Source organism: Lynx canadensis, chromosome C2, assembly GCF_007474595.2.
Source record: "Lynx canadensis isolate LIC74 chromosome C2, mLynCan4.pri.v2, whole genome shotgun sequence".
Lineage (NCBI taxonomy): Eukaryota > Metazoa > Chordata > Mammalia > Carnivora > Felidae > Lynx > Lynx canadensis.
In genome coordinates, this window is record NC_044311.2 from 25,312,583 (window position 1) to 25,326,419 (window position 13,837).

Genomic DNA, 13,837 nt, shown 5'->3' on the forward strand with positions numbered 1-13,837 from the left:
CACCTGTCCCTCTCATGAGGGCAACACAGCCTGTATCATATGAGACCCAAGAAAGAAAAAGGCACCAGCCACTTGGCCTGGTACCCATACCTGGGCTGCAGAGTTCCCGCCCTACTTAACACAGCATTTCACAGAAATGCCAGCATTAGACAAAGTTACTTGTGACCACACTGGAGTGAGACAGAACAAAGCCACGCTGTCATCATGTGAAAAGACAAAAGCAAAACACTGGGCAAACTACAAAATGACCAAATAGCTTCCTCTCCCTGGAAAGCATGAATGGTTGTTGATCAACTACAGCTTTAGCCCCACTCTGTCCTCCCATCTCCTTCTATATAAAAGATGCTCAACCATAAATTGCCCATTTGCTGACAGCATCCAGTCTAGAGAAAGACCATACATCCTGGAACTTCCTCGAACCACCTAATCCAAGATCTGATCTCATAAGCCTCTTTGGACAACCTCCTACACGGTGTCCTTATGGTGGGTGGTCTCCCTTGTTGCAACGAGTGCCAGGGAACCCACTTCGATTGGCCACAGGTGTGTTCTGGTGGTGTGGCTGGTGCACTGACAGGCCTAAAGGGAAGATGTCCTGCACTGATCTGCTACACAGGAGGGGCTCCCTGGATGCCCAGCACATCAGCTGCAGAAGTGCTCCTTGGGAGCCATTTGCAAAGTGACTTTGGCTCTGACCCTGTGGGAGCCATTTGGTTGGTTGGCTCCTGTGACAGATATTTTTGGTACCTAGAGTCACATTCCCTGGCCCTCTGGATTTCAGCATCAGCTCTGGGAACACGTTTCCATACAGGCTAGACTCATCTTGCACATGAGAAGGTCAAGCTCACATCCTTTTCTGCCTTGGGGCCTTCTCTGAAGCCTTGGGAGCCTGCTCTGCTCCTGCAAGTTCAGTCTGCAAGGTGCATTTGGAGATGCCCCCAGGAGCAGCCCTTTAACCAGTAAAGAAAGGGAACTGGTGGAACAATGTCCCAGCTGCTGTCCTTCAGGTGGTCAGGTTTGGAACATGTTCTGTGGGCATCTCAGAGTAGGAAGAATCAAGCCTCATTGCTCACAATGCTCTTACATTGGCTTTTCCTCCCTCTTGTCTCCTTCCCACTACTCCCTCACTCTTGCTCCCTGGGGTTACTTCCCAAATAAGGCACCTGCATCCAAGACCTTGTTCAGGTCTGCTCCTTAGGTTACTCCAAACTAACATCCCTGCCCAGGACCCATGCACCACCATTCCCCCCCTATAGGATTTCTTAGCCATAATATTGGCTAAAATTATTTCTGCACCCAGCTCCAATCAAAATTTCCCACGCTCCTTTTCAGAGAGATTGGTTCAGGCACGGGTGCATTCCCCAAGCCAGTTTGACCACAGATTAATCTCAGGGCTTTTTCTAGGGGTTCTGGGTAGATTCAGTCTTTGCCACTGGGCCTGGAGGGGTAGTGGGTTAAAGACACCCCATACATTTTTTTGTTATTCCTTCCTTTGTTAGGTAGGATTTGTTTCCCTCTTCTTCAACGTTTATTTATTTTTGGGACAGAGAGAGACAGAGCATGAATGGGGAGGGGCAGAGAGAGGGAGACACAGAATCGGAAACAGGCTCCAGGCTCTGAGCCATCAGCCCAGAGCCTGACGCGGGGCTCAAACTCACGGACCGCGAGATTGTGACCTGGCTGAAGTCGGACGCTTAACCGACTGCGCCACCCAGGCGCCCCTGTTTCCCCTCTTCTTGAATCTGAGATGACGTGTGATTGTTTTGCAATGGAGAACAGTGCAAGGGGTGCTATTTTCATTCCAGGTCTGGCCTTGAAGAGGACTACCAGCTTCTGTGTTGCTCTCTGGGTGTGCAGGGCCACTTTATGAGACATCTGACAGTCCTGCTGGAGAGACCGTGAAAGGGGCCCTGAGACTACCGGAGAGGGGAGGGCCCAGGTGAGCCCAGCCTGCCACATGCTCCTGCTCAAGGGTCCAGCATGTGAGCGCAATTCTAGAGTAGACGAGCCACTAATTGAATGCCACCAAGTGACACCCGTTGGAGTCCCATGAAGAGAGGAACTGCCTAGCCGAGCTATTCCTAAACACCTAACCTACAAAATTGTGAGCTATAATAGACTAGTTGGTTTAAGCCATTAAGTTTAGGGATAATTTGTTATGCAGCAATTGAGCACTAGAACGGTGTAGTGGGAGGACATGTGGTCTGGAATTATTGTGGCCCGAAGAGAAGTCTAAATCCCTCAGGTGGCCATTTTGGGCAGCCAGGTAATAGAGCTAAACCAGAGGAAATGATGGATCCCTGTGATCTCTTTCGAGTCCTGGATCAAGCCAGATCTGAAGGCACACCATTCCAGATTTGCCAATTACATGAGTTTATTATTTCCCCTTTTTGCTTAAATCAGTTCGGGTCAGGTTTTCTTTTGCTTATAAACCAAAATATCCCAAATGAGCCAACCCTGAGTTTTCCTTTATGTTGTAAAGAATATAAAGTTTAGTTTTGTTCTGGCCTCTGCAATTGTTGAAGAGCAGTTACCTGCTAAGGGTACATTTCAAGGACATCAGAAACCCCTGAACCTAGCGACATGTCAGAATCATCTAGACATCGTTTAGAAATATGGATGTTCAGGCCTCACCAGGTGTGTAGCATTTACTGCCTCGGGGGAAATATTAAAATTCAGAGAAAAGATGTGTGAGTGTGAAAGTCTAGGTTCTGAGGGGAAGTGGGGTATATCCACATAGCCTGAAGCTCTCCTGAGGAACCAAAGTGGAACTTCCATACAAGCCCCCACTCCGTTGTCTGGGATATTGGATATGCCCGGATGGTGCCCCGGCCGACTTGGGAGAAGAGTAGGGGGTTAGCTGCTGATATGTGCCTTGGGAAGGGTGCTGGGCTAGTCCCCACTCCAGACTGCCATCAGGGGCTGTCAAGTGCAGGGCAAACCTATGACTCCACAGGAGGACCCCACCTCCCTGGCTTGCTCTGGGACCCACAGGCTCCAGGTAGAATGCCAAGCCTTCTGTAGGGGAGGTGGGTGCTCACTTCCTGCCCTCAGCATGGCTATCTTTCATGTCTACCACTTCCAGCTCTTTCATGTCTACCACTTCCAGCCCCTTTCAAGTTGTTCTCCTTAGTCTCCTTAGTTAGAACAATGAGTTGTGCTCAGTCCATTTCCAGTCAGCACACTTGGCTTTTCTGATTTGTGTCCCTGGGTGCACTATTTGAAAAAAAAAAAAAAAAAAAAAAAAAAAAAAAGATGCTTCTGCTTTTTCAAAAAGGTTCCTTTTGATCTCAATGAACTAGATTTATGCATTCTTTAAAAAAAATTTTTTTTTTTTTAGCTTATTGAGGATCTTTGTCTCCTAGTCCATAGACTCTGGAAGACTGAAAAGTGATCAGGACAAAATTCTCTTAATAGCACATAAGAGTTCTTGGGAGTCTGAATTTAGGTTCTATAGCTTTTCGTCTCTTGCTTTCACTCTACCTGACTCAGGGTACACATACACGCACAAAAGGTGCTGTTACCACTTGAGTTCAAGTTCAACAGGCATGTATTATGTGTCTAACGAAAGTCAGAAAGTGTGTGAAGAACTTGGGGCAAAAATATGTGCAAAATTTGATTGGTCTAGTGGAGGAATGTGTGTGCTCATTGTAATACTGAGTGGTCGTGTTCAGACAGAGCTACATATATAGTGCCCCTGAAGACGGGCACTTAGCCCAGCCTGGGAGCATGGAGAGATGGTGCATGAACAGATCCTGCATGATGGACAAGAACAAGCTGGTGAAAGGACAGAAGGGCGCTCTGGGCAGAGAGAACAGTGTGGCAGAGGCAGAGAAGAGAAAGTGTTGTACTGGAGACTCCATGTTAAGAGATGGTGTGGTAAGTCCAGAAAGTCAAGGCCAGGCTAGGAATGACCTTGTAGCCAGGTTGCATTGGGGAGGCAGAGCATTGTTTTGAAGGTGGTGGGGAGCCGTGGGAGGATTTCCAGCAGGGGAGAACTTAAGGTTCATCACTTGGGTTCTAGTGTCAATTGAAGTTGCCTGAATGAGTGGATCTGAGGTTCCAGGATGAGTCAAGGCTGGAGAAATACCTGGAAATTATCTGAACACAGGTGGATTATGTTTTAAGGGTCACTGAATGCTAGGATGTCCCTACAGCGATTTTGGGAAAATAATTGTTATTTACAAATTTAGGTCTGTTTTGTGTCCCACTTGGCTAACGTATCAAAGGACACATTTGCTTCCTTTCCTGGAATTGTTTTGAAATCTCTCTGCCTTCCCAGAAACTGAAGAGTACATATCCAACTCTGCCTGAGCCTGTGCTGACATAATATGCAGTGAAGATGATATTTTGCAATTTTCTGATTCACGGGTGATTCATCAAGATCATCAGAGCTAACAGTTCAGAAAACACATGGGTCAAGGACGTGGAAACGTTCTTGGCACATAGTAGGTATTCGAGAAATATGTATAGTTTTTTAATTTGGAAAGCGACCCTAAGAGTCTAGAATTCACTCTGGAAAGAGCATTATAATTTGGGTTTATAACAGTAAACATATCACCCAGACACTTAACTTTGTCTGGGTGCAAATCTAAAGCCCAGCCATTGAAATTTCTGGATTTTTCATTGCATTGCATTGCTTTCAGAGCACAGAAAGATTTAAACTTTTCCAACTCAGCACTCATGGGTATCGGCCAGATGCTCTTACCTTCTGTGGTTACTGACTGGCCTAAGAGGGAGCAGATTAGAACCAAGGGGTTGGAGGATTTTGTCGTAAGCCCCCCGCCTTATGGAAAAGCCTTGAGAAAATCCAGAGCCCCCTTGACATGATCACATAATAGCTTTCCTGCTCATGGGAAGCAGATGGGGTTAATAGGCTGTAACTTGTTTTCAGCAAAATTCCCAAGCATCCTCCTGTATCATATACTCCCATATGATCTACAACAAAGGAAGGAAATCATTATGAATCCCATGGGAAGATGCCCCCTCTCATTTTTATAAGCCACGCTTACTTGCTTTTTATGTCTCTTTTTAAAAAGCAAATAGAAACCTGCCTCTCAGAGACAGAAATAAAGGAAAAGAGCTTTATTGGATGGTACTTTGGGGCCACATTTTTCCCCTAAATGTGTGTAATAAGAGATCAGAACACTTTTGCTTCATAGAATATCTGACCAATTGTGGTAGTAGAGGGTAAGATCCAGATGGCAGGTACCCTTATGCCTTCCTTTTAGCCAAAAATGAGTAAACGGAGCTGGGTCTGGGGCAATTAAAGACTACCACTTTGGACAGGGAGCAAAGAGACCTGACCAGCTGGGAGGGCCGTTGCTCAAACAAATATGTGAAGGGATGTTGTTGCTGGGCAAAGAGCTGGAACCTCAAGGAGACAGTAGTGGCTCTGTGCAAACCAGCCCACCACCTAGAGCTATGTGCAAGGCCCTCCCATGGAGAGTGGTCAAGGATATTCTCAGGGGTGCCTGGGTGGTTCAGTCGGTTGAGCGTCCAACTCTTGATTTCAGCACAGGTCATGATCCCAGGGTTGTGGGATTGAGCTCCACATGGGCTCTGTGCTGAGTGTGGAACCTGCTTAAGATTCCCTCTCTCTCTCTGTCTCTCTGTCTCTGTCTCTGTCTCTCTCTGTCTACCCCTCTCCCCTTCTTGTGCTCTTGTGCTCTCTCTCAAAAGAAAAAAAAAAAAGGTATTCTCCAAGAGTTGACTAAAGAAATAATGACATTCCCAATGAATAGTAAGAACGGGGGCTTCTCATCCTTCTATTACTTTAAGCATCTGAGCAACAGGGGGGAAGAAGGAAACAGGATCTCTCCAAAATAGAAGTCAAACAGGCCTCAACTGTGGCTTCCATCTGGGTACCCAGCTCTATGGAGCTATGTGTCCCTTGTCCGTTGGTGAAGGCTCACTGGACAATGACACGTAGGCTCAGCAGTGTGGAGAGCAGAACACTAGGTTATAAGGTAGAGATGGGGTTGGACAGCTCTAGCCCTGTCCTTGAGGGTGGGGAGGAGGAGGCACCCCAGGATCTTTGTTTTATCTGGAGTCAGCCTTGGATATGCCAACACTGACACTTGAAGGGGCATGATGGGCTGGCAGCCCCAAACATAGGTTATAACAGGCAGGAGGCATCACTGGGCCTGGCCTTTAAACCTGCATTATGGACCTGTGCTGGCCTCGGAGCACAGGAGTGAGGTTTGCTGGCCTGGTGCACCCCCGGGGCTCAGGCCAAGCTTTTGGAAATCACTTTACTCTGCTTGCCTTTTGCTGTTTGTGTTTTGAAGTCTGGTGAACTTGGGTTGTCAGGGAAGAGAGTTATAGAAATACCCAAGGGTTATTGCTCTTGCCCGTGTAAGAGCTTGTATCTGATTGTCTCCAAATCCCAGCTGCAAGAGAATTGTGTCAGGGAAGGGAGGGAGTGTGTGCATTGCCCTTTGTGAGTGTCTTCATCACAATAATGAAAACTACAGTAACAAATTTCATCTGTTAGCACAATTAATCCTGTTTGCTCAGCTAAAATGCGGAGAGTTGCTCTTGCTTCTTAGCAGCCTCCCACATTGCTGTTCTTGCAGCCTGTGTGCTCGTTAAGAAGCTTGTTCTGCCTAACCTCTGGGACAACGAAGGCCTCTGGAATCTGTAGATCCCCAGAAGAAAGAAGGCTATGGGCTGAATGTCAATGTTTTATGTTTTTATTAAGAAAAAAAAAAAGATTTATTTGTTCCTATTTCTTTCTAAAAAGGATTGAGGGTCTGCTTACAGTGGGAACATATGCTGTATATTGTTTTCCCCTTTTGTTTTCTTTGCTCTTTTGTTATTTATAGTACAGAAATATTTTACTTTTACATTTTTCAAGCATACTCACAATTTCTTTGGTAATATTTTTCTGTTTTTGAAATCTATAATTTATCTCCTTCTGCAGCTGGGTCAAAACTCTATTCCAGGGGGGAGGGCAGAGTATGGTTATGCACCAAGTCTGGTTTTCTTTTTTTTATGTATTTATTATTTTTGAGAGAGAGAGAGGGAGAGAGTGAGTGGGGGAGGGGCAGAAAGAGAGGGAGGACACAGAATCCGAAAGCAGGCTCCAGGCTCTGAGCTGTCAGCACAGAGCCCGACGCTGAGCTCAAACTCATGAACCTCGAGATTCATGACCCGAGCTGAAGTCAGACGCTCAACCAACTGAACCACCCAGGTGCCCTGAGCCAAGTCTGTGTTTGTAAGTAAAATTTGATTGGGACACAGCCATAACTCACGTGTTTATTGTTGTCCGTGGCCTGCTTTTGTGCTACAGTGGCAGATGTGAGTAGTTGTGATAGACCGTAGGCCCCGCAACGCCAAAAATATACTGTCTAGCCCTGTAGAGGCAAAGTTTGCTGACCCCTACTCTAGTTCACAATCTAATATAATTTAACACGTTATCTTGTCTCATTGAATTTATCCTTATTGACACGGTGTGGTGGCCAGACTTACATTGGTTCTTCTCTATACTGATGTTTCCCCACTTCCCCTGAGCGTCCAGTCTCACTGGTATCTATCCAACCTGCAAAGGGCCACTCTCTTTCCTCTCTGTCCCAGATGGGTTTCTCAGCCCTGTTCCTTCCCATCCTCCAACACGGCACACATGTCAGTATGTAAGTCTTGGCTAAAAGTTTCAGGTGAAAATAAGGAACATGTTTATATTGAGGACTAATCACCTAACTCCAAAAATCCCTCTGGCAACCCCTCCTGCCCCCACTGGAAATCCCTCCTGGATCATCTTGTTCTTCAGGACTTTACCATATCATTTGGCCCATCTCTTCCTCAATACCCCCCTTCGTATCCGGCTCCCCCTCATTTTATCATGGAGAACAATCACACTCTCCACTCCTATCTTACTAGTATGCCTGCACATCCTCTAACGCTGGTATGCACCAGTTATTGGAAAATAACTAGAATATGAAAGAGAGCATTTTGTGTGTATGTGTGAGATTCAGGAGGAACCTGGGCCTCCCTAGGCTTTAGGCTCCTACAAGGAGGAATACCAGTTAGTAGAATACTTGTGGCCTCTCTCTATGCCTCAGTCATTTTTCCCTAGGGATGAAGGATGTCTACCATTATTGATATGTTTGGGATAAGGACTGAGGATGTTGCCCCTTCCTCAGTCCCTCCCTCCTGAGACACAGCTGCCTGGAGGTCCATACCCCAGTCTTGCAACTCAGTGGGATAAGCTCAGCTCAAGGGAGTGGGGCATCTGGTACATGGGGTAGGATTACTGAAAAAGAGTGGAATTGATGAAGGGCACCTGGGTTGCTTAGCTGGTTAAGCATCCGACTCTTGGTTTTAGCTCAGGTCATGATCTCACAGTTCTTGAGATTGAGCCCCATGTCGGGCCCTGTGCTGGCAATGCAGAGCCTGCTTGGCATTCTCTCTCCCTCTCTGGGCCCCTCCCCACTTGTGCTCTCTCTCTCTCTCTCTCTGTCTCTCAAAATAAATTAATTAATTAACTTTTTAAAAAAGAGTAGAATTGATAAGCAGAGTAACTCCTGCAGATGGAAGCTTTTGGAGGGTCAGGCCGTGTATCTTAAGGTGGGTTTTCCCTTTAAGAGACACTGAAATAAGGATTTGAGTGTAAGCAGTTTACCTGCACCAGTAGGGAGTGGGAAGGAGATGTGGCCATTAAAGATGTATTATAAAGCCAGCTACCACTGTGGGTGATTAGAGTAATCCCACAGTAAGCTCTAGGAAATGGTATGGAATTTATACCTCAGAGTTATCCTATTGTAGAGGATGAGGGAGCTGAGGCATCTATACTCCCAGCAATCATTGATTGAGGACCGCTCCCTGGGGATGACTTTCTGGCCTGCCCCACATCATAAAGCAGCCTTCTTCAGCTTTTAGGAAAAACCCTCAGGCAAAGAAATGCAGATACTGACAGTTGGAAGTTCTTCAGGGGCTCCCTGAAGCTGTAAGGCCAGAGGGAGGTGGGAGGGACCAGAATACTCTATGTCACTACCAGAGACTCTGATGTTGAAGGGTGGATTTGGCATCTCATCTCCTTAGTTGTGCTTTGTCTTTATTGTGCAACTTAAGGATTGAGGGAATCAAATTTCGGGCTTTGGCAGAATTTGTTTACTAATCATCTAATCTTATGACTATTAGATGTGGCTCGTTTTCAGAGGTCACAGGTCCCGGCCCATCTCCCAAGGGTCCCCTACAGCTGCCTTTCTGTAGGTCCTCTGTAGATAGGGCTACCTGCCTGCCAGACCCCAGCTGTCTCCTCAAGACAAGGGCTGTATTCCCATGACTAGCAGCCACACTTCCAGCAGCACCAATCATCCTATGTCCCTGTGAAATGACATTTCTACTCCTTCCTATCCTGGAGTCTTCCAGGAGAGAAGCGAGGGCTGAGAAGAGCTGAAAAACGGAGCAACTAATTGATGTGATCAGTGCTCCAAAAATCCTTTGGAGAAACCGATAGTGTTCATTCCATCAAGATTAGTCAGTTGTACTTGGTAATGGAAGGGCATAGAGGGCCAAATGGAGGAAAGGGAGAGTCAGAGAAAAGCTGCCACAGGAGCATGGATGCTGTAAAAACAGCTTTGATCAGAGATGAGAAAAAGAGAAGCTGAAGGCAAGATAAGGAAAGCAAGGAAATCACAACATAACCATGGACCAAACAGCAAGAACAACAAAAAAAGTAAAGAACTCCCCTGGTCAAAAGAGCAGAACTAGTAGACAGAATGAGAAGGAGGAAAAGTATCGAGGGGAGAAAGGAAAAGGAATTACATTGAACAAGGTGTATTATCCTACATCATATAGGATCAAACCATCCTGCCATGTGGATTCAAAAAAAGATCTGTGAGAAGCAAAGAATAGTTCAAGAACTGGTCCAATGAGGACTCTCCTAGTTCCAAGTAACAACAGAAGACTACTGGAAATGTTTAAATGTTGCTACTCAAGAGAGTGGTCCACAGATCAGCATCAGCATCCCCTGGGAGCTCATTAGGAATATAGAATCTCAGGCCCCACCCTAGACCTACCAAATCAGAATCTGCATACAATCCCTAGCTGATTTGTGAGCACAGTGAAATTTGAGGCCTGCTGGATTAAATCAAAATATTAAGAGATGTCTCATGGACTCTGAGGACAAGGATCTAGCAAGACCTTGAGAACAAACTGAACCAGCAACTTGAATACTATCAAGATATTCCATCTATCTCTTGCTTCTCCTTCTGAACAATAAAGTCCAATCATAAAAGTGAAGATCAAACTCTTGGGAATCAAATCTTCCAATTGTCAGTTTTCTCTACTTTTAAAATGATCATTGTGGATAAAATCAAAGCAGAATCCACAGAGAACAGAATTTGAACACTTGGTTACACTGTGAGGAGAAGGTTGAATTTCTATTAGAACTAAATGGAGACATCTGTTTTGTTTAAATTAAGGATCTGTAAGTATCAGCCAGGGACCAAGCTGACAGCCATTTCTATAATAAAGCAATAAATCATGGGGATGGTTAAGGAAGCAAGGAACCCCACATTCTCACTTTGTTCAACCAATTAAGCAATAAGCCATCTGGGTCCTTTTGTTAATTACTGTCAAACACAACTCACACAATTGAATTCTGCCTTTTATTTAATTATATTAATTTATTCCAGCAACTTCAAACACAATGCCAATAATTAAGTTCATTTAAAAAAATAGAGGTCTTGTTTAATTTTTATTTTGCAACTATTAATACCATTTACAAGGTTGACATCTGAGAATGTTTAGCTCCATCTCAGTCTCAGGATGTTAGGGGAATTTGCTTTAAATATAATCATGTCTGAAGAAGAAGACAGTGTCCAAAATCTCTTCTCTCAATGGGATGATGAATCTATCCAGATCAGCACTATCCAAATAAAACTGTTTGCAGTGATAGAATGTTCTATATCTGTGCTCTCCCATACAGTAGCCACTAGGCACAGGAAGCTATTGAGCACTAGAGATGTGACCAATACAACTGAGGAACTGAGTTTAATTTTTTTTTTTAATTCTAATGAACTTACATTTAAACAGCCACGTGCAGCTAATGGCTACCGTAGACAGCACAGGTCTGGAGCGTATTCTAAGGAGGGAGAAGTGCAGCAGGCCATTGACTTAAGCTGGTAGAAAAAAATATGTTAATTATGATAGGCCTTGTTTAGAAACCCTCACTTCCTACCTACTTTTTCTTATTTGAAATGCACTGAGTTCTGAGACAGCCCAGAGGAGATCAGTATCTTCAAAGAGAGGTTTCCTAGCTGACCATGTGAAGAGTAAACTCCACCTGGAGGAGAAATGGGCATAAATGGTGTCTTCTTAACAGCAGAACCAACCCCACTCCACAGCTCTTTATGGACAAACTAGGTAGGCCAGGTCACAGCCAGGAGAGCCTTTCAGCTCTTGCTAGCACTGGCTCTGCTCTAGCAGAGGCACGGTCTTCCCACAGTTGTGGACATTCAACCTGCAGGCACATTTGGGGGACTGAGGCTCAGAGATGGCCACATCAGCCCTAACGAACATTAACTCCCAACTCTGGTTCCTCTCGTGTGAATTTGGGCTCAGATGCTGGCATTCCCCTACTGTGGAGGTTTGCCTCTTTGCAGAGGTTGCTATTTCTGATCCAGTCCATGCAAACCCTGTAACAGGGCATCAGGAGAGCTTCTCCACTGTATACACCTTGTTATTGGGAATGCTTAGTCTGAGCTGACCCAACGCCAATGACTAATGAGAAATACACTGCATGAGATTCTGGTTGGGGTTAACCAAGCTAGAGAAGGGCTAGGACAGGGTGAATGGAGGTAGAAAGTCAGGAGGAAATTCTCATTTACATGAAAACATCCTATTCCAGGCGTGCTGACTCTTTGCAGCTGCCAGGCTGAGCTGGAGAATTGGGTCAAAGCTTTTCCATCTTCTCTTCAACCCCATTCTTTGCTCAGTGGCTTCCCTTCCTTCTTCTGAGCTATGGCTCAACCAGTGAACATGGAATTTGTCCTAATGAACTTAATCCAAAGTTTTGGGGATGTCAGGCCTTTACACCCTTCTCACACTTTAACTTTCATGGTTGGCTACACAGATAGTTCAAGGTAAGGCCATTTGCAAAAAAATTATCAACCGGATGTATGTATCCTGGAGGTGTTGCCCAAGACGGTCCATGCCTCTCCTTTGTCAGAGATAAAGCAATTCTCAAGTGCACGATGGAAAACAAAATAAAACAAACAACAATCTTCTGTACTACATAATGACCATCATCCAGTGATAAAGACAATGAGACAATGAATCCTTTTTTTTTTTTTTCTAAAACAGCCAACAGTCAATGCAATAAGGGGCGAGAAGGAAAGACTTCCTATACTCATTCATGGAGTTTTCTTCTCTACTATCACCAGGAGCGCAAACACAAAAGGGTCAGCTTCATGAAATATATATGCTCTTTTAGTTCCCTTGGGGATGAACTGTAATGGCTAAACTTCTCTTTTCCCTTTGACACAGGCATTCATCGTTCATCCACAGCGTAGACGTTGTCAAATCGCCACAGCTGGCTGGCTTTTCCATCACACTGGCGCAGGTACAAATCTTTGCTGTTTTCCTGCACCACAGCTTCCATGCATTTCCCAGAAAGAATGTGAACAATCATTCCATTCTGAAAAAACAGAAAAGACGAGGGAAAAAAGTCATTTCCCTGTAATCAGTGGGCAAAGAAGGATATTTCTAAGATTTGTGTTAATCATTATGAGAATTACAGAGGTGGTGTGAACTCGCCTAGTAAGGAACTGCATTATGTTGGTTAGTGTAAAAATAATTTAGGTAAATATATATAATATAAATATATTATGAATATAAATATCATTTGAAACCTTGAGATCATTAATTCAATTACTTTATTGAGATTGTATAATTGTGCCATTTCTTAGAGAGTTCTGTTTAGTAACAGGCCAGTGTATAGAGCATGTTCAGTCTTTATACCATATTGGTGAAATTCATTGTTATCACTGTGCTTGTACATTTCTTTTTTTTTTTTTTTTTCATTTTTTTTTTCAACGTTTATTTATTTATTTATTTATTTATTTTTTTAATTTTTTTTTTTCAACGTTTATTTATTTTTGGGACAGAGAGAGACAGAGCATGAACAGGGGAGGGGCAGAGAGAGAGGGAGACACAGAATCGGAAACAGGCTCCAGGCTCCGAGCCATCAGCCCAGAGCCTGACGCGGGGCTCGAACTCACGGACCGCGAGATCGTGACCTGGCTGAAGTCGGACGCTTTAACCGACTGCGCCACCCAGGCGCCCCTCAACGTTTATTTATTTTTGGGACAGAGAGAGACAGAGCATGAACGGGGGAGGGGCAGAGAGAGAGGGAGACACAGAATCGGAAACAGGCTCCAGGCTCTGAGCCATCAGCCCAGAGCCCGACGCGGGGCTCGAACTCACGGCCCGCGAGATCGTGACCTGGCTGAAGTCGGACGCTTAACCGACTGCGCCACCCAGGCGCCCCTATGCTTGTACATTTCTGCTTTCAAAATGATTTAGTTTGATCTCTGCCCGCTGTGACTCCTGCAATTTAGTACTGTTGCCACCACGTCGCAGTAGAGAGTAAAAGCTCAAGGATACACTGAGGGCCCAAGGCAGCCTTGTTTCAAAGACTATAGCTGCCTCCTGCTCAAAGTCCACCGGACTTAATACTGAATCTAGCCATCCCTTCTTCGACAAAAAATTGATTTCTTTATGAAAAGTTAAACATTTTAACCAACAATGCCGATAATGTCCATTTGTTTATGTACTTTTGAGATAGAATTCACATACCATAATATTTACTCCTTTAAAGTATACAACTTGATGG

The 13,837-nt window shown here is 44.8% G+C and overlaps 1 protein-coding gene and 1 long non-coding RNA gene across 2 annotated transcripts in view; one reads left to right on the forward strand and one right to left on the reverse strand.

Annotated features, from left to right (window-relative positions):
• Positions 1 to 10,591: 10,591 nt before the first annotated feature.
• The window catches only part of GALNT15 (polypeptide N-acetylgalactosaminyltransferase 15), a 47,963-nt gene continuing 44,717 nt past the window's right edge, over positions 10,592 to 13,837 (reverse strand). The window contains exon 10 of the mRNA XM_030329785.1: positions 10,592 to 12,640. Coding sequence (XP_030185645.1) covers positions 12,494 to 12,640 — 147 coding nt within the window. The 3' untranslated portion in view covers positions 10,592 to 12,493. The remainder of the gene's footprint in view (positions 12,641 to 13,837) is intronic.
• LOC115523629 overlaps positions 12,508 to 13,837 on the forward strand; it is a 73,171-nt gene continuing 71,841 nt past the window's right edge. Inside the window, exon 1 of the long non-coding RNA XR_003971798.1 lies at positions 12,508 to 12,565. This is a non-coding gene — a long non-coding RNA (uncharacterized LOC115523629). The remainder of the gene's footprint in view (positions 12,566 to 13,837) is intronic.